The sequence below is a fragment of the Scleropages formosus genome, chromosome 24 (genome assembly GCF_900964775.1).
Source record: "Scleropages formosus chromosome 24, fSclFor1.1, whole genome shotgun sequence".
NCBI classification, from domain to species: domain Eukaryota; kingdom Metazoa; phylum Chordata; class Actinopteri; order Osteoglossiformes; family Osteoglossidae; genus Scleropages; species Scleropages formosus.
The window spans coordinates 21,621,489-21,641,671 of NC_041829.1; the positions used below are offsets into that span (position 1 = coordinate 21,621,489).

Consider the following 20,183-nt stretch of genomic DNA (forward strand, 5'->3'; position numbering starts at 1 on the left):
CCTCTTGCTGAACCCTGACTCTGCAGCTCTGACCCTCCCCTTCCCTCCGCAGAGCCAAGCAGCCAGTCCATGAGCTGGTGCAAGGTGGAGGCTGTGGCTCAGAGGAGCGCCCTTATAGACGTGGTGCGGGACCTGCCCCCCCCTCCGCTTGTGGTCATGGCCATCAGCATGAAGACCGTGCAGAACAACAGGACTCATCACAACGAGGCGAGCGGTGAACTTCGACTGCGCCCCTCTGGTAGCGCTCCTGGTCAGTAGGACTCAAGAATGAATGAAGCTTCCTGTGTGTGTGTGTGTGTGTGTGTGTGTGTGTGTGTGTGTGTCCTGCAGGTTGTGTCCCTTGCAGCACTCGTCCACCACAGGTTCCCCCTGGATAAAGCACCTCCAAGACCTCCCTACCAGACTCACTTCTGTGGTGAGTCCACTTGGGGGGGGGCGTCTGGGTGGCTGTGCCTCACACTTGAGCGTGAGACCCATGTCTCACCGTGTCTTCATTTCTCTCCTAGTGGTGAGCAAACCGAGCGACTGCATTTTCCCTTATGACTTCAAGGATGCCGTGCGCAGAAAGGTGGGTGTGTGCGCGTGTGGGTCATCTGGCTCCCGCACGGGTGTGGCTTTGTCCGCAGCGGACTTGGAGCCGTGTGCCTCAACATTGTCTACTTCCTTTTCAGAACGGCGCTGTGGAAATAGCCGCCACTGAGCGCACCCTGCTGGGCTTCTTCCTCGCCAAGATGCACAAGATTGACCCTGACGTCATTGTGGTGAGTGTTTGGCTGAGGGCGTACACGTCTGTACACGTGCGTACGCGTGTGTGCAAGAGCCCTCGGAGCCCGGCGCCGCCTCCTCGTTGACGTCTATCTGCCCCGGAACCAGGGACACGACATCTACGGATTCGACCTGGAAGTGCTTCTGCAGAGGATCAGCGTGTGCAAGGTGCCCCACTGGTCCAAGATGGGTCGCCTGCGCAGGTCAAACATGCCCAAGTTGGGGGTGAGGATGCTTCTCTTTCCGTTCGCATCCCGCGTCCTCCGCTCCGTAGCACAGTCTCACGGCTCCCGCGCCTCTACCTCTCCCTGTAGGGCCGCGGCGCCTTCGCCGAGAGGAACGCCACCGCTGGCCGCGTCGTTTGTGACGTGGAGATCTCGGCGAAGGAGCTCATCCGCTGCCGTAGCTATCACCTGTCCGAGCTCGTGGCCCAGGTGCTGAAGGCCGAGAGGGTCTCGGTGCCCCAGGAGAGCCTTCGGAACCTGTACAGGTGAGCCGTGCCACAGGGACTGAGGGATGGGGGGACGAGGGGGGGGTGTTCGGGTGCTGACTGAAGGTCTGACTCCTTGACCCCCAGCGACTCAGCTCACCTGCTCCACCTGCTGGAGCTCACTTGGATGGATGCCAAGTTCGTCCTGCACATCATGTGTGAGCTGAACGTCCTCCCACTGGCGCTGCAGATCACCAACATTGCCGGAAACATCCTGGTGAGTCCTGCACGCCGGTGCATCTCGTCGCCGGGAAGCTCGGAGTGCTGCTCTGCTAACGTGCGCGCCATGCCCCCCGCCCCCAGTCTCGAACCCTGATGGGAGGTCGTGCAGAGAGGAACGAGTACCTGCTGCTGCATGCCTTCCATGAGAAGGACTTCATCGTTCCGGACAAAGCGCTCTTTAAGAGGCCCCTGCAGGACCCGGTGAGACCCTTGTCGGGATCTGCGCTTTTGCTGCTCAGGGGCCGAGGCTGCAGAGGAGAGTGCGCTAACTGCGCGCCATCTTTTTCCCCCGGCACTAGCTGCAGGAAGACGAGGATATGGAGACGGGCAAAGGGAAGTCGCGGAAGGCGCGGAGGAAGGCGGCATACACTGGGGGGCTGGTGCTCGACCCTGCTGTCGGTGAGCGACTTGTGGCTCCGGGGTGGGGGGCTAGGAAAGAGGTCAATCCTCCTCTCCTGACGCTTCATTTCATGCCCCTTCCAGGCTTCTACGACAAGTTTGTCTTGCTGCTGGACTTCAACAGCCTGTACCCTTCCATCATCCAGGAGTTCAACATTTGCTTCACCACCGTCACTCGCAGCAGTGCCGAGGTGCTCCCGCCTCTCTCTCTCTCTGTGTTTGTGTGTGTCTCTGCGTGAGAGCATTAGAGACCCCTTCTGCTTGTACTCATCTCCTCCTCACCCTCGCTGGCGTCCCTTGTTGCCATGGCAGCAGGCCGACGACCCAGATGAGATCCCCGAGCTTCCGGAACCAGACCTGGAAATGGGGATCCTGCCCAGGGAGATCCGGAAGCTGGTGGAGCGGAGACGACAGGTCAAACAGCTGATGAAGCAGCCGGACCTGAACCCTGACCTCTACCTACAGGTGGCCGACGACTGAGAATGTCTGTGTGCGTGTGCATGTGTGCACGTACAAGTCTAAACCCTTTCGTATTAACACGGATTAATGCCTTTGCCCTGCACGGTGACTTGGGTGACTCCTCTCTCTCTCTCTCTCTCTCTCTCTCTCTCTCTCTCTCTCTCTCTCTGTGTGTGTGTGGCCTGCCCCGCAGTATGACATCCGCCAGAAGGCCCTGAAGCTCACGGCCAACAGCATGTATGGCTGCCTGGGATTCTCGTACAGCCGCTTCTACGCCAAGCCGCTCGCTGCCCTGGTGACCCACAAGGGGCGTGAGGTACGTAGCGTTCAGCTCACACAACAGACACACACGCTCACAAACGCACACTCTCGCCTGCAGGTTACCGAGTGCCTCTGTGCTGCACACGTCTCGTCTGGCCGCTGAGTGGCGCTGTTCCACTGGTGCAGCCGTGCTAGACTTGATTCGTTGTGCTACCTTTTAATGTGTGGGATGTGTTCTTAGGTGCCCCCCCAAGGCAGCACAGGTTAGGATACCCCCCCCGAGTTTCACACAGGGACTTTTGCTGTGGCTGAGTGCACCTCCACCACCAGGGGAGGGACCATTATGTTGTGCTCGGCAGACCCTTGCTCCCAGAAAGCTTTGGGAATGCCCTTGTGTGCTGTCCCACGAGGGTGTTGAACGCTTGACTGATGTGGGGATACGAAACCTGAAGACAGCGGTGTTGTTTCTGTCCCCCGGAAGTCGCTCTTGGGTTTCCCACAAGGCTGTGTACGTTACAGCCTCCATTCCTGGGAAAGGGGATCCGCCTCCTTTGGAAGTGGTGGTTGGGGGGACAACATGGCCTTGTTGATGGGTTCTTCTGTCTGTGTAGTAACAGTGAGGGTTCGCAGCTCTTTTGCTTCCAGAACCGTATCGTTGGGTCCTAAACCCCAGAGGGCCTTTGGGGAAACTTCTGGACGCTAATGAGAGACTTACAGCTGTGAGCGTTACATTTATGTGACATTTATCTGACGCTTTCCTCTGTCCTTTACTTATAATGTTGTGGGACTTAGTGCCAGAGGTGGGAATCAAACCTGCGCCCTTCGCTCTCCACTGCACTACTAGCTCTCCCAGCTGTTACCCGTGTCAGGGTGGCTCTAGGGTTCTGATTGCTGTGGAACCCATGTCATTGTGCTCGTGCGACTGCTCCGGTGTGTGAACCCTGCTGCCTCCATCCGAGGACGACTCGCAGGCCGTCCCTTCGTCGGCGCTACCTCGGGGCGGGGGGTGGATGTCAGTGCGTAACAAACTTGCGAGTCCCATCACCCTGTCACACTCAAGGTGGTGAAGTGTTCAAGGCCCGGGGTTCAGCTGGAGTGTGTACGTGCGTGTGTGTGTGATGCTGCTGAGGGGTGGGTTTTCAGCTCATGTGGCTGAACAAGGGTGCCATATGGTGCACTGACTGTGGGCACTGTGGTTCTATAATATTATTATTATTATTATTATTATTATTATTATTAACAACTACAGGAATAATAATTTTAACTCTGATTTAGTGAACTTCCCAGTTGTTTCTTTCCGACATGTTTGCTGATGTCCCCAGGGACACCGCAATCCCCCCTTGCAATTGGCACATGAACTTGTCCTGGAGCTCCTCACAGCATCTGAGCTGTGAGTGACCGACCTTAACCATCGACCCCTGGCCTTCCTCACAGGAGCTGCTGGACTTGGATCGCTGCGGTCGAGACCCTCCTGCTACCCTAGCGTGTGGCTGGGTGGGGGTGGGGTGGTGACCCTGCAGGGGCAGCAAACTGTTTGTTTGTTTGTTTGTTTGTTTGTTTGTTTGTTTGTTTGTTTGTTTGTTTGTTTGTTTGATTGAAGGCTTCTGGGTTGTGGACGTGCTGTAGGGTTGCGGCCGTGCAAGTGGCTCTGCTGCCTTCTTGTGATTGGCTGAGATGTGTGTAAAGATGAGCCCCCTGCTCTGGCTCCCAACCACATTCCTGGACCACGATCAGACAGCTTGTGTTTCGCAGGGGTCATGTCCCACCCTCCCGACAAACCCTGAGGGTCCAGCTGTCCTTTCCATCAAAACCTTTAGTTGCTCCCTGCTCGTAGGGGTCGGAGATCAACCGAAGCTGTCACCTGTCAAGGCTAAAGCGAGGCCGCTCTCTGTGTGTGCGTGCATGTGTGTGTGTTCCATTGGGCGGATCAACGAATCCGGTGGCCCCCAGCGCTGCTCGTTCGGACAGCAGGGACAGTACAGTGCGTCGGGGGGGGGGTTTTCCAAGGTGTGCGTTGGCATGGCGCACCAATTCCCCCCCCAACCCCTCGGTGGAGAGGCGGTACATTTCCAGCCGTTTATTTGCGGCTGTCCTCTGCCCGGCCTTCGCTTGTGTCAACACATGCTTCTCCTCGACTCTTATCTTTTTTTTTTCTGCCCTACCCTTCCTGTGTCGGGGGGGTGACCTTGGCTGTATGAGCTAATGCGGTAAGAGGAGCGTTCTGTAATTACTCAAATACACCGGCCTCCTCCCACCAAAAATGTGACACCTCATAAAAGCCATCTCTGGGGTGCTCATGTTTCCAGGCGCTGAGGATGACTTTGGGGAGGGGGCACGGGTGGCGGGGGTTCTGCTCTATTCATAGAACGAACGAGTCCTTGTCCCCTCTACTGAGAGCTATCGCACTCGTGATGGCATCGGAGGGGTCCTGCCGAGTCCCACCTGTCCCGAGTCTCTCTCCCCAGAGGCCTCCATCTCTCTCACACACACACACACACACACACACACACACACACACACACACACACAAAACAAAGCAGGTGCGTCGGGAACAGGCTGCAAACAGCATCCTGCGGCCCTGTAGTCCCCCTCTGTCTCCTGCTCCAGTTGCCGCCGAGCTGTGATGCTACCAGGTTGCAGGTTCGAGGGGCTCCGTGTCAGCACATCTGTTGGTGCCACCTCATCGGAGCACTGGCGCTCGTCTGTTGTGACAGGGCGCAGTAGGATTGGGGCTCTGCTGGGCTCCGCTGCTCGTTCCAGAGTCACTAATAACTGGATCAGCCAATTATATTTCGTTTAAACGGAAATCACAGGCCTTTCTCTCGGCACTGAAGTGCTGCGTTAGTATGTGGATTCGCTTCTTCATTTTGTTTGTGTTTTTTTTAGCATGCGGGTGGTTTTTTTCGCACACAGCTGCTTGTGTGTGTTGGGGGGGCTGTTTTGCTGTGACTGCCTCCCTCCTGGACCCAATCTCTGTGGGTCACAGGGTGGGAACTCCCTCATGTTTCGAACAGAGATCAATGCTCATTTGTGTTTTTTCCTCCCCAGATCTTGATGCACACCAAAGACATGGTACAGAAGGTGAGCATACCGCACTTTACCTCCTTCCATACCTCCCTTGCTGGTGTTGGGCTCAGTTCTCCCAGTGCTCAGGAAATCTGTGGAAACTACATCGCGTGTCACTTATGCTTCTGTGGCTTCTCTCTCGCGCTCCACCGATACACGTCCCCTCCCTCCTCTTACTGTAGATGAACCTCGAGGTCATCTATGGTGACACGGACTCGATTATGATCAACACCAACAGCACCGATCTGGAGGAGGTCTACCGGCTGGGTAACAAGGTAAGCAGAAGTGTGGTCAAAGGGCGGAGCTGCTGGTCCCACTCTGGTGAGCAGAACATCCCTCACCCTGCATGTGCGTCCAGGTGAAGAGCGAGGTGAACAAGCTGTACAAACTTCTTGAGATCGACATTGATGGAGTGTTCAAGTCTCTGCTTCTACTGAAGAAGAAGAAGTATGCAGCTCTAGTGGTGGAACCAACTGCCGACGGTCGCTACAGCACCAAGCAGGAGCTCAAGGGCCTAGACATCGTGCGCCGGGACTGGTGTGATCTCGCCAAGGCCTGCGGCAAGTGAGTGGCGTCCAGAGAGGCCCCTTCGGCCTGCTGCGCCGTGTGCCCGCCGTGTACCCGCTGTGCCGTGTCTCACTGGGCTGCGTCCACCGATGAGACAAACCTCCGCTGCCATCCTCTGTGTCCCTCAGCTACGTAATTGGGCAGATCTTGTCGGATCAGAACCGAGACGCCATCGTAGAGAACATCCAGAAGCACCTGCTGGAGGTGGGGGAGAAGGTTTTGAATGGCAGTGTGCCGCTCGCACAGTTTGAGATCCACAAGGTAACGTGACAGTTGCAGCCCTGGTGGAAATGTGCAGAAATTTGGGTGGAGCTGTAATATCACCTGTTTTGACTGACTGACTGACTGACTGACTGATTGTTCCTCCGGTCAGTGCAGGTGTCTCTCCAGCATGGATGAAATGTTGAAAGTGTAATTTATTGCTTGTTTCATCGGTTCACACTGGTGTTCCCTGCAGGCCCTGACCAAGGACCCTCAGGACTACCCAGACAAGAAGAGCCTAGCCCATGTCCATGTGGCCCTGTGGATCAACTCCCAGGGGGGCCGCAAGGTCAAGGCAGGGGACACGGTGTCCTACGTCATCTGCCAGGTAGTTCCCATCACACCAGGGGATCTCTGCCAAAGGGGGAAGTGGGAAACGGGAAAGCCTGCACAAATCCCAGGAGCTGCGGATGGTTTGTACAGAGGGGCCTTGAACTAGTGTCAGAGCCCAGAAGGCGGGAAGTGAAACATCTCTTGTGGCCAATGGCGGGAGGGGAGTTAGCTTGTTTTTTGCACTCAATGGGAAATGATGAAAAAATGCTTCCAATGTGTCAATCCTGATGTCATCCCCTCCGTTGCCTTCCCCCAGGATGGCTCCAACCTGAGCCCCAGCCAGCGTGCCTATGCCCCAGAGCAGCTGCAGAAACAGGAAGGCCTGAGCCTGGATACACAGTACTACTTGTCCCAGCAGGTTCATCCAGTTGTGTGCAGGATCTGCGAGCCCATAGAGGGCATCGATGCCGTGCTCATTGCCACCTGGCTCGGTGAGGTCGCTTTGCAAAAAGTGACGATGGGTGTATAGATGTGTAAACTTGTTAGCGACGCGCGTCTCTGTGGATGAAAGGCTTACAAAGCACACAATTATTTGAGGAAGATGGTCGGAGCACTTTTGCATTTATGTTTTAACGTTCAATTTATTTAACTTATTTATTTAAAACAAGTCCTTGCTATGGTGACCAATTGCGCAGTCGCACAGGTGAGAGCCGCAGAACAGACCCATTTCTTGTGCCCTCGAGCTGCGTCCACGCCAGCCTCTGGGTGGCGCCGGCTCCCGAGGCTGTTTGCTGCCAAGCCCCAGGGTGACTGTTAATCTCTCCAGTCATTTAGTCAACGCTTTTATTTATTTACTCACTTATTCACTTAGCCAAATTGCTGAAGGGTGTCGTGTATTTTTTCCACCCAGTTATGATATTCAGTGTCACACATGAAGGTTAAATAGATATTCTGTTTCTGCTCCTTAATGAATTGATGATCTCTGCTGGTTGTTATAATCTGATAGCTCTTTTTTCCTTTCCGTCATTATATCTCTGGTTTATTATTATCTCCCCTACCCCCCGCCCACCCCGCCAGCAGCCTGAGCGCCTCGCCGACAGCCACGAAGCCCGTGTCTGAGCTGTATGTCTGACGAGCACCAGTTGTTTACGAGTTAACAAGTGTGTGTGTTCCTGAAATAGGGTACACGTTTCAGGTGCCCCGTAGCTCCCCATGCGCTGCCCCCGTCGCATCCGCCTCCCAGACCTCGGCCGTGGCGTTCGGTGTACGGAGCGCCACGTGCTTTTCATCAGCCGCAAGCTGGGCACAAACAACTTGGGCACCGGGGTTTCCAGGTGCCTCCCTGGGCTGTAACACACCGTCCGTCCTGCCTCCCCAGGTTTAGACCCCTCCCAGTTCCGTGCTCACCAGCAGCACCGGAGGGAGGAGGAAGGCGACGGGCTGCCAGGGGGCCCTGCCCAGCTCACCGACGAGGAACGATTCCGAGACTGCGAGCGCTTCCACTTTGCCTGCCCGCAGTGCGGAACCCAGAACATCTACGATTCCGTGTTCGAGGGAGCGGTGAGTCCAGCCTGGACATCTGGAGTTGGGGTTCGAAGTTGAGGGGCCCGTTTCAGAGTTGTGCCTGTGTGTCCTTTCCGAAAGACAGGGCTGTCCAATATGGGTTATGGATGTGTACTAGTGTATTAACCAGTGTGGGGTGTGGTTGCCATCAACCCACATGCAGTTCTGTGTGTGTGTGTGTGTGTGTGTGTGTGTGTGTGTGTGAGAGAGAGAGAGAAATTATCAACGTCATGACCCCCATCAAAAATGGTGTTTTGATGTTCATTGCCGCTTTGGTCCCTTCATCCAAGTGGCAACGGAAATGTTCAGTTTTATTAGTTTAAATCAGTTTATATTCTGTCCTTTGAAAAATGTCACTGAACAACAGTGTACAGTACTACGGTACAAGGCGTGAGGACTGTCACCCCAGGCCCTTGTATTCATGTGTTGCACTGCTCATGTTGGAGACCTTTGTGGGCGGAGTTTGTTTCTCTTCTCTGTGGGTGTTTTCACAGTTTCCTCCTAGATGCTACAGAGCAGTGTGGGAGTGTTGAGACGGAGCTCTTAATGAGATCATCTGTGGAGCGTCCCCCCGCCCCCCCCCGAGAGCGCAGGGTACACAAGTGTTCTCCCAGCGATCAGGTCACAGTACCCCGGTTAAGAACTTCTTTCCCTTCCTGGGGTTTGTCCACCCGCTGTCAGTGTAGGGTGGGGGGGGGGGTCGCTGAAGTATCTGATCACTGAGCCGTCCTTGAGCAGAGTGGGGGTGCATGTAAAGCCGCAGCCAGGCCCCACCGAGCCCTTGCACCTCGCGCAAAAAGGATGAAGAATGTTAGGGAGTAAACTGGCGGCCCTGTCAGAAACAACCTTGACTTTGCAGTGAAGTGTCCAGCAGAGTCGTCTTATCAGGGCCAGGAAGTAGTGCAAGATCTGCAGGAATTGTGTGTGTGCGTGACAGAGAGAGAGAAAGAGACGATGCTACTAAAAGCGCTAATGCACCACATCTGCACACACACACAGAGCCTCCTGCATGCGACATAATGGCAGTAATAGGTGTGTCTGCGGTCGAACAAGGGTACGAACAAGGGTAAGAAGGCGGTCGGCCTGTTTTGGCCGCGGCTGCGACACCAGCAGCCCTTTCACACTTGCCAACGGGAGCCAAGTGCGTTAACTTTCCCTTTCTGTCCGCTGTCATTTGGAAACGGGCTGGAGGACTAATGGAGCTGTCCTGCCCACGTTGGGGGTCGGGGGTGGCTTTGCAGCGGGGGCACTTAGGCTCTGGATTTAGGAAGCGCTTTCCAGTCAATGTGATTTTTGTGTGTGTGTGTGTGTGTGTGTCTGTTTCTTCTTGTGGTTTTTCCTGTGTTTTTCCGGAGCCTTGGCTTTTTGTTTTTTTTTTTTTAAACCCAAAGAATGCCTTTTCGGTCCTACCGGGCCACGCTGTGCCCGCTGGCCTCCAGGTGTTCTTCGCGGGTCCCAGCATGAAAGTATCGTTCCTGTGAAGAGCCAACAGTCTCCGCTTTGTTCATCCTACCTTTCCCTTTGTGCTGTCATATCCTGTTCTAGGGATTGTCGCTGGAGCCGAGCCTTTCAACCTGCTGCCACGTCCCATGTTCAGGCCACCCTGTCCAACACTCGGTCCACATCGCCAACAAGCTCGTGCTGGACATTCGACGCTTCATCCGGAGATATTATAGCGTAAGTGTTCGAAATGCCTGTGTGACAGTGTGTGGGCTCAGTAGGTCCCCGTGGTGCCTTGTCCAGAACAGACCCAAAACACACCCCTCGCTACTAGAAGGTGCGACACTACAGAGAGCAAGAGGGTCTTTCACTGCTTCATACACACTCTTAGTATCTGTACGTTTTGGGTTGCATTCTGACCTGCCGACTTTCTGCACATTGTTCCCACTGGACAGAATCTGCTCTGTGTGTATGTGTCTGTCTGTATGCACGTGTACACGGAGAAAAGTGTGGGAGGCATTAATCGTCATCAATCATAAGAAATCTCCCAAAAGTAAAGCACCGCTGCCAGTGTAAGTGGCTGATTAACTTTAGCAAGTGGACTGGTGCTTCTCTTTTGGCCTCCACTAGTGCCATGACCAGATTTATTGTCTCTGTGTCTAATTACTGACACGGGAGGTAGGCAAGAGGCACTGCTGAGCTTTGGCTACAGACAGACTTAGCTGTGTAGACTTTTTAATTTTTTTATTTTTAAAAACTGTGTTAACTTCATTGTTTCCCTCTTCTCCAGTGCCGCGTTCCTTTTAAAGTGATCAGTTTATATTGGTGGTATGGTGGCACAGCGTGTAGCGCTGCTGTCTCACAGCGCCTGGGTGGTGCGAGAGGATGTGGGTTCAATCCCTGCTCAGTCTGTGTGGAGTTTGCATCTTCTCTCTGTGTATGCATGGGTTTCCTCCGGGTGCTCTGGTTTCCTCCCACAGGCCAGAGACATGCTGTTCAGGTTCCCCATAGTGTGTGAGTGACAGAGAGAGAGTGTGTGTTCCACTGATGTATGGATGAGTGACCCGTTGTAAGTAGTGTATCTAGCAGTGTAAGTCACTGTGGTGAATAAGGTGTGTGGGCTGATAACACTACGTAGAGTTCATTGGAAGCTGCTTTGCAGAAAAGCATCTGATAAATAAATAAATGTAAATATATGGTGAATGTCATCCAACTCACTTGGTTCAAGTAGGTCTGGCTTCATTGGCCATGTTCCACTTTTATGCACACAATGTTGGAGTGTAATTTGGTTGTAAATTCCTGAAAGAGGATGGCTGTATTGCTCAACAGCCAACGCCAGTAACCACTGCCAAAAGGAAAGAATGTGACACAGCCAATCACCTGTCTGCTCTGCGAATTAATTAGGGAGCTGGCCAATCACAGGCCAGGCACCAGAGAGCGCCGAGATCTTAAGCGAGTTGCAGGATGCGCGAAGGAGCGGAGGCGTTTGCCAAAGACACGGCTGTGTCAGTAAAGGGAAGTTCACACGAGGCTCCTGAACCTCCTACATGGACAGGAAGTGCTAAATGGATTAGCTGGACTTTTCTCTACTGTACTCATGCCCTGTGGCTCAGTGGACACGTGGTGTGTCGTTTCATGACGCTTTTAGAAGTGATTTCCAAATGTGCAGAGCAGTTTTGCCCCTGTCCTGTGCGGCTTTTCCCATCGTTTTGCCCACTGTTAACATGAGCGTGTTTCTTGGGGTTGACAGGGATTACAGCCGAAGGGCATAGGCGACCCTCCACCCCTGCGGCGGTACAGGTCCTTGTCCGGGGCCCCGGGGGTGTAGCGCTAGCGCCCTGCAGCTCACCTGCTCCAGGTTCCAGTTTACCGTGGTCTGCCCTGTGGTGTTGTACCCAGAGCTTGTGGGGGCAACAGCCCTCGGTTGTCATTTTGACAGTAGGGCACAGACGTGGCGGTTCCCTCGGGCGCGAAGAGTCACGCGTGTTTCGCGTACGAAGGGATTAGATTTCGGAGCCAGCGCACCAGAGTTGCCGTGACGTTTAGAGCTTCGAGCCTCAAACTGTTGACTGCGGGGGCGGCCGCCATTGAGGTTCTGGGAGCGCTGCGGCTGCCGCTTCCGGGGTGCGAGACTTCAGCGCCCATCCCTGCGGTCCCCAGGTTGTCAGGACATGTGTAACAGCTGCTGGCGGAGAGCGGTGGTCGTCCACAGCGCTCCCGCGAGCCGTGAAGAGGGCCGATATTCCGTAATTAAGGATTCCTTTTAGCCGCCGGGAGAAGACAAACAGGGCTGTTTGTTCTCCGAGTCAAAGAGAAAAGGCCAAGGTTTGGCGTGGGGGTGCCAGGGATCCACGACGTCTGCCTTGTTTGTGGAGCATCCTGCTGAAGCACATGGGGGCATTAATCAAGCGAGGAATTACCTTGGCTGCCACCTCTCCCCCATCCTCATTATCAACTTAGCGCAGTCCCAGAGGCAAAGCAAATACACCTTTTTGTCGAATTTTTGCCCCCCTCCTTTCCTTCCTTCTTTCCCTGTCATCCATTCCCTGACGACGGTTGTTGGGCGAAAGTGAGAGCGAGTCACAGAAGCCCCCGTATTTACCTAGTGGTAACGTGGGTTGCCATGGTGTTTAACAAATTATTGCAATTATGTTCGCCATGCGGGTCGCCCTTGGTAACTGCCTGCAGGGGGAAAAAAAGAGAGAGCGCCGGAGAGAGAAGGTGATAATCCTGTTTTGAACAAAAGGTCAAATTGCTGAATAGAAAGCCTTGATTAAGTCGAAGATGTACAAAGTGGACTTGTTTCTGCCCATTGAGCTCGGCGTAGCCGGCGAGTGCAGGCAGCCGGGTGAGTAAGTACATCTGCTGATTGCCGCTGCACAAAGGCAGAGAGACTCTGTTGTGTCCAGGCCTTTCAGGGAGCCACGGAGCCGGAGGCGTGCGGTGCGGGAGACAGCTGGACTGCCGGGTGGGGGATGTGCTCTGAGCCGCTGCTCGGGGGCGGGTGGGAGTCAGTTGTTGTCCGTGAGGAATTCCAGCGCCTGGTGTTCATCTGGTGGTAAAGCTCTGCACAACTGTTCATGACGTTAGTGTGTCTTCGGTGGGACGGAAACTCGTCCTCCGCCGTTTGTTCGTGGAAGCAGCCGACAAGACGGGAGGCTCACCGCTCAGGACGGCCTGTCCTCTTGGCGCTTGCTGCGAGGCGTCTGTCCCGAGTCCAGTCCCGATTGTCCTCTGTAGGTTGTCCGTCGTCCATCGTGGCAGGCGGTCATCGGCTTCAGTCGCCGTGGGGTGCTGCTGTGATGGCCGACCGGCCTTCTCAGGTGTCGTGACACACACCCGTTATGGGCCCTCTGCAGTTGTGCTGGCACGACATGACACACCCCACGCCGACTGAAGCTGCTGACTACCTGCCACGATAGACGAGATGTACCTCTGTGAACTGGGACTTATGTTATTAGTTGTCAATTGACTCTAAAGTCTTGTAATCTAGAATCCCTGGGAGGGGGGGGGTGGGGATTAGCCACTGGCACTTGGACCCTCAGAGGTTTTTTTCCTCTGAGTGCTACCTGCTGTTCCAGTTCATTTTGTGAACACCCCAACTGCCGCTGCAGCTGCTGGGAAATTCTGCTCCCTGGAGCTGGGAGTTGAGCTGCTCCTGGGTTTCCTCTCAGCCCTTAGGGAACAGGACCCATCGAACCCCACCAGTGTCGTTTCGTTATGTCCGCCCACCAGACGAGCTTATGCGTTGGATGGAAATTTGCCCTGGAATCCCAGTGCTGTCAGCCTTGGGTGCGTGTCGTGAGAGTCTTTGTCCACTGGGTAAAGCGCTGTGGCCTCAGTATGATGTCATCCTTGAGACGCTTGGTCCGGCCATCGTTTGTACTGGACACTCGGAGCGCTTATGGTTCAGACGTGGCATCAGCTACAGCTGGGGCTCCTAGTTATTCTGTCTCTGCTAGAACTGGTAGAAGCTCCCATGCGATGGCGCGGGCCGTGTCTTCATCGTGCGTGTGTCTGTGTGCTTGCGGGGGGTGAATGGACCTTGTTCCGGTGAAGTCCGAGTCACCGAGTCAGGTGCCCATTCGGAGGTGCCGTCTGTAGGCGGCAGTCCCGTATGGCCAGCCCTCTCCCTTGCTAGGCATTGAAAGCGCCCAGCACTGTCCCGGAAGGGGGACGGGTTTGCGGCTCCCCGTCCCGACTCGTTGGCCTCCCTGTGGGAAGCAGCCTGCTGGTGTGGCTCAGCCCCCGAGGGCCGCAGCGGGCGCTGGTGCAAACACGGGGCCGATAACGGGCACACTTGACGGAATTAAAACCAAACATGGCGCATATGTCAGGATTCAATTACAGCTTCTGTCTTCCTGGGAGGCCCTCATCCCCATGAGCGCGCTGCTAATTATCCAAATAAAATGGGCTGCTGGAACAAAAGCCCCCAGCGGCACACGGCTCACTTAGATTAATTGGGAAATGAGAAATAGGTGTTTGCGAGGCCGCGGCTCAATAAGGGACTGCGCGCCACTCTGTTTGTTTGCCGCCGGCCGTGATAAGGCCCACAAAGGTGCCGATAACGGCGAAGGGGCCTCTTCAGAGTCCATCTCGGCACGCGGGAAGCGCGAGGCGATCGCGTTATTCCTGGAGCCCTGCTTTGCTGGGGGGCTTTGGCCCACTGGGCTTCCTGGGGCTTCCGGGGGGATCGCCGCTGCTTGTTTTGTGCTCTCTGACATCGCCTGGGGCTGAGAAGAAGTTTTCCTCACTCTCCGCAACTCTGGTCTGAATATGTTCGAAAGCCAGGGAGATACGGGCGCGGGCGCGCCTGCGGCATCGCTCATAGCCCTGCGCTTGGGGATCCGCGAGGTGCTGCCCACGGAACGGATGGGAAACGCACAGGTGGCGGTGGCACCCCATGTGGCCCAAGTGTGTGCAGAGAAGCGGCTCCGAAGTGACCAATAGGCCCCGAATGGTAACGAGGCCATCGGCCATCGGGTGTCGCGTGGAGCTCAAGCGGGCTGCTGCCTTCTCTCCCCACCCCCACGGCACTCTGCAGGACAGGTGTTGTGTCCAGCGCCGCTTTGGGAGGGGGGGGGGCCCAGCGTAGCCTGTCATTAAGAGCCCATTATAGGCATTGCACCCTGTCTGCAGGGGTCTAATGACAGGCAGTCCATGCGAGAGTCTTGCACCTGCCTTACATCGCGCGTTTGACCCTGGGGGGCCTGATTGGGGTCACTCAAATCTTTCTCCCTCCCTCCCTCCATCAGCGGTCCATTAACACTGGTATTGAGGGTCAGTGTAAGAGTAACTGGTACTGTCGCGTTGTGAATACAGGCGGTGATTTGGAGGAGAAGATGCATCTTCTCGCGGCCTCCGTGTGCTGCTGTTGGCTCCGTGGCCCCGGTCTTGCATCCCGTGCCTCACCTGCCTCCTTTGCCCTCTCGCTTCCCCTACAGGCATGGCTGCTGTGTGAGGATCCAGCGTGCCAGAACCGCACCCGGCGCCTGCCTCTGGCCTTCTCGCGCTCGGGGCCCATCTGCCCTGCCTGCACCAAGACGACTCTGCGTCCCGAGGTATGGCCCCAACCCGGGGAGGCCTTCTCCCTTCCGCCGGTCAGCGCGTGCAGAAATGCACCAGATGCTTGGCTGGGCTGCAGCGTCGGACACGTCGCTCTTTCTCTCGGGGATGGAGATACTTTGCTCGCCAGTCTCCCGTCAGAAAGTGCGAGTGATGCGCACGCAGATCATAGCATGTTTCCCTCCCTCTGGGTACTGGGGGACCTTTCCGAGCTCTCATGACCCCTCTCTGCACCTTTGGGAGCTGCTTGTATGTCGGTGTTTTGAGCTGTCAAGCAGAGGAGCACCAAAGAAGCATCAGACACAGCGGCAAGAGGGTGTCACTCCTCATTTGTCCAGGTGGTGGCGCTGTGGACCCAGAGAGAGCTTTGCTCCTGATCTTCGCTCTTCTCTCCAGTCTCCTCCTTGCTCCTCTTCACTCCGCTCCTTCTTCTCGGATCTTCTGCTCCGCTCTGCACCTTTCTCTTTGTTTGTCGATTAACCAGACGCACTAGTGGACTGTTACGGCTAGGCCGTCTGCGCTGGACCGGTTTGTATCTTTGGGGTGTCAACCGCAGTACAAGAACTAGTGACGCTTCCTCCACCGAGTCCTCGTTTGCCATTTTGTTTCAGACCCTTGTTGCTCTCCTCTGCTCTGTGGCGACAGGCTGAAGCCCAAGAGCCAATTTCCGTTGTCACCAGAGCCACTTACACCCTGACACACACACACACACCCTGATATGTCCCCTGCGCGCCTCCTGCCGTGCCAGTTTAAGGTAACGGCACAGTAAAGCCTCTTGTTGCTCCCCCTGTGCTTGGTGCTGTGGCGCTCTATGGTCAGCAGCCTACGCTGTAGCCCCCTGGGGGTCAGCTCTCTCCACAGTACAGTTCTCCTTATCCCTTGGGGCCTTTGTCACTCACTTGTTGGCCACAACAGGGAAGCTGTGGTCACCCGACAGACTCATCACTTAGACACAGGTGCAAGTGGCTTTATTTTCTCCAAATTAAATTGTGAAACAAACACACACACACACACACACACACATATATATATAAAATTTGTATTCTTGCTGACACTCCCTCTGTGTTACAGCCTCATTTTCTCTCTCACCGTTTCTCCTCCTCGCTGTCTTGTTCATCCCCCCCACCCCTCTGCCTCCTCTTTTCTCTCACGTCTTTCATTCCCTCCTTCCCACGTGTGTGTGTGTGTGTGTGTGTGTGTGTGTGTGTGTGTGCGCGCGCGCTCTCACTCTCTCTCTCTCTCTCTCTCTCCTTGGTTTTATTGATGTACATTCACTCGCCCATTAGGGCCTCCTCTTTCCCTCTAGTGGAAATTGCAGCATGTTAATTTTCACACAAATTACAGCAATAGCAGGTATCTCTATTTGCTGCGTTATAGCGGGGAGCAATCAGGGATAATTGAGTGCCTTTCAGATGGAGACCAGCGCATTCACTTCAATTCAAAGCCCGACCATTTATCGCCTAATCGCTCTTTAAACACTGAATTTCTGGAACAAAAATTCTTGTCATAATTTTGCTTAAGTGTATTTGGAAATCACAGTCCTTTGAGCAAGGATAATTGAAATCAAATCCCTTTCACTGGAGGTGACATTTCTACATTTCCCCAATTGAAATTAATTTCAAAAATTGAGCATGAATATCTTCAAATAGCAGGCAATTATACCTTTCAATGGGGAGAAATTATGTGCACAAAAAAGTGGAGACATCAACGAGCGCTTCAGTTAAATGCCTTTGTTTCCCACTGTGTTTGCCTTGTAAAGATTTACATATATTGACTCATTATGCAACCTTGCGATGCAGATAGCCTTCCTTTTTCATTTCAGCCCATTAAAATTAACTCAAATTGGAACGTTTTTTTGTTAAGCTTCAAAACTGTTTGGGTTTTTTTTTCCTTTCTCGCTGCAGCTGCATCGAGGAGCCGGAGGAGGCCGTAACTCTTTGTCTGTTGCCTCGGCACGCTGCAAAAATCACCAGCAGCGCAAAAGTGACCGTGGTCAGCGTGTTTGCCGCAGCCCCTCTCTCCGGCACCTGCGTTTACCGCGAGCTTTCGTTCCCTCATCTCACAGTCGCGCTCGAACCCGTTTTCCTCGGCACACGAGGAGCTTGCGGTCTGAGCGGACGCTGCATCTGCAGCTGGCCATTTAACCGCTTGGCCCCGGTCCACGGTGTCCCTGTCCTTCGGGCGTCTTCGGTTTCAGCTCAGCACAGTTGTGAGCAAACACACATACACCACCCAGTGTATGCAGACACACACATGCTAACGCAGGGATCTAACCGTTGATTGGCGTTAACGTGTTGAACGTTCCTGTGTGGCACTTTACAGATGTGTCCTGCACCTGCGGGACACACATACAACAGGCGTGGACGTAAAGCTCCTTCCGGTACCGACTCTTCAGCTCTGTGTTCTGGGCGCTTGGGCACTTTATATGGAGCTTAAAGGTGTGTGTGTGTGTGTGTGTGTGTGTGTCTGTGTGTGTGTGTGTGTGGTGGAGCTCAACCCTCGACTCCTTTTGATGGACTAACCAACCAATCAATCAGTGGATTAATAACATTATTAACATGTTGTACATGACAAAAACAGATGACATATTTTACATTAATTTATTTTTTTCAATCTGTATGGGGTACACGCTGAAGAAAGACGGTAGGACAACCTCGACGTCCTGTCCCTCCCCAGGTGTAAAATGGCTATAGAACGGTTACCCTTACCTGCCCTCACTGCGACTCCACACACACCCCCTTCGTCAAATGCATAAACTGTGTTTCTGAAATGCATTTTCGAACTGCAATTTGCCTCCGATGGGAAGTTCACCCATGCCGGTGTTTTTCATTGGGGTCTGAGGTCGGGGGGACCGGGGGGGGTTGTGTTGGGTGGGAGGTGGGGGGGGGGGGAGTCTTGGGAGAGGCAATTTCACAGCTGGTTTGCTGCCGATTCGCTCGGGCCGAAGAAATGCTGCGAATTTGTGTTGAAAAGTGAAATGGATGTCAGTCGTGGAACAAAGCATGCTAGGGCTGGGGGGTCCGCAACTGCCTAAATTAAATAACGGTCGGCGACGAGACAGCCACACCCTCTCTGGAAGACACCTGGCAGGTCTGCGCAGCGCGTGCGTGCGTGCGTGTTACTTGCGACCGCGGCGGTGCGAGAGACCGTCGCTGTGCCCGTTGCCGTGGCCATTCCTGCTTTCCTGTTGCAGCACATTGCAGGGTCGACAGGCAGCCGTGTTGACCCAGCAGTGCATCGTGGGTCAACAGCTGCCAGGCTTGTCGGAAGTGCCGGGGGGCAATTAGAACCCATCGGCATAAAAAGATCTGCTCGTAATTCCCTCCGATTGGCTATTCACGCTAACATTGTACGGCTTCTATGGTGACACCGGCGCCAGCGACCCAATAATGACAATTAACATAAAAGTATAATGGCTAATCAAATTGACAGCCACTGTTGTTCATCAGCTCCCCACACAAAGCCTTATCAAAACAAACTATTACAGAGGAGGTAATTTCAGAGCTGTTCGCCTCTCTCTCGCGCTCGACCTCCGCTCTGCTGGCAGGCGGAGAGATGGGTACCAGCAATTACCTCAGAATTTACAAACCAAACAAAGCGCTTGCTGCGTCTCGGCTCTCTCTCGCTCTCTCTCTGTCTGTGCGGTGCGGTGCGGTGGGGGTGGAGGGGGGGCGCGCACTCTTTGCTTCTGGGACCTAGATTGATTAAGCCGCTCGTTCTTCGGCCCGTGTCGCGGAAAGCGCCGCTGTCCCGGGCGGAGGCGGGGCTGAGGACGACGCCCGTGCGCCACCGGCGGTCTCCCCCCTCGTGGCCCGTTGACGGGCCTTGGCGTACGGGAAGCACGAGTCACGCCGTGTTAATGCTTCTGCTCTCTGTGCTCTGCCCGCAGTACTCGGAGAAGGCCCTTTACAACCAGCTCTGCTTCTACCGCTTCGTCTTCGACTGGGAGTACGCGGTCAACAAGGTGCTGCCGCCCGAAGAAAGGGGTAAGGACCGTCCGCTTGCTCGCTCGCGCACTCACTCGCACGCACCTCTCGCTGCCTCCAGCAGGCATCTCGCATCTCGCATGCGCCCCAGCGCCGACGCCGTTCCGCAGCGTTGAGACGTACGTCCGCGTCCAGCAGGACGGGCCCGGTACGAGATGTGGCCGTGCTGCGCGTTGGCTCCGGCAACGGTTTGCTGGGGTTACGCTGCCTCCCCGGGTCCTGCGATCACATCTTTATTACAGCAGAGAAAACAGCAATTATCCAGGACAGAACTGGCTCTGCCTGTCGCTGGGACTCAGGCTGACGCTCTAAAGGGACAGGCAGGGGCGTCCACACCACCATTACTGCTGAAGTGCTCCGACTGCATCATGGGAAACGGAATCATCGGTCTCCCCCGAGCAAAGTCAGGCGGTTGAGGGGGCCGAACAAGCGGGTTGAGTAACGGCGGAAACCTAGGCCGCTCATCTCAGCAATGCCGCCACTCCCCTCTACCCCCGCCCCACAGGATAAAACCGCATCCTGACACACCAGTCAGCAGCTGCACGGACCTCGCTGTAGATGTACTGAGGCAGCAGCTCTGTATTCCCAGTAAATATCACACAGCACGACTGGCGATGCCGTAACGCACTGTACGTACTGCTCGGCACGGCTGGTTATACCATAACTCGCTGTAAATGCCCGAGAGCCACTTTGCTAATATTATAACTCATGTATTATTTCCATGGCAGTCATAACTGCCTGCATTATGTCTCTGATGTGTAAATAATTTGTAAACAAACACCTACGAACACAGCCCCCTTTGCAGCGGCGTTCTCTCTGCTCTTTCCTGTCTCTCCTGCTCGCGCTAAAAGCCGACGTGTCAGCTC

The 20,183-nt window shown here is 54.8% G+C and overlaps 1 protein-coding gene across 5 annotated transcripts in view; it reads left to right on the plus strand.

Moving 5' to 3' along the window:
• pola1 (polymerase (DNA directed), alpha 1) overlaps positions 1-20,183 on the plus strand; it is a 31,078-nt gene that overhangs the window by 3,845 nt on the left and 7,050 nt on the right. For 3 of the 5 annotated variants that reach the window (XM_018761211.1, XM_018761215.1, XM_018761213.1), the window contains exons 15-36: positions 53-207; positions 331-415; positions 507-568; positions 672-761; positions 874-990; positions 1,080-1,255; positions 1,343-1,472; positions 1,559-1,678; positions 1,777-1,876; positions 1,961-2,067; positions 2,189-2,341; positions 2,529-2,651; positions 5,645-5,677; positions 5,845-5,937; positions 6,021-6,226; positions 6,358-6,490; positions 6,687-6,818; positions 7,080-7,254; positions 8,142-8,323; positions 9,872-10,003; positions 15,211-15,327; positions 19,221-19,317. In XM_018761211.1, the coding sequence (XP_018616727.1) occupies positions 53-207; positions 331-415; positions 507-568; positions 672-761; positions 874-990; positions 1,080-1,255; positions 1,343-1,472; positions 1,559-1,678; positions 1,777-1,876; positions 1,961-2,067; positions 2,189-2,341; positions 2,529-2,651; positions 5,645-5,677; positions 5,845-5,937; positions 6,021-6,226; positions 6,358-6,490; positions 6,687-6,818; positions 7,080-7,254; positions 8,142-8,323; positions 9,872-10,003; positions 15,211-15,327; positions 19,221-19,317 (2,718 nt within the window). The remainder of the gene's footprint in view (positions 1-52; positions 208-330; positions 416-506; positions 569-671; positions 762-873; positions 991-1,079; positions 1,256-1,342; positions 1,473-1,558; positions 1,679-1,776; positions 1,877-1,960; positions 2,068-2,188; positions 2,342-2,528; positions 2,652-5,644; positions 5,678-5,844; positions 5,938-6,020; positions 6,227-6,357; positions 6,491-6,686; positions 6,819-7,079; positions 7,255-8,141; positions 8,324-9,871; positions 10,004-15,210; positions 15,328-19,220; positions 19,318-20,183) is intronic. The other 2 variants (XM_018761212.1, XM_018761216.1) reach the window with 1 other exon arrangement.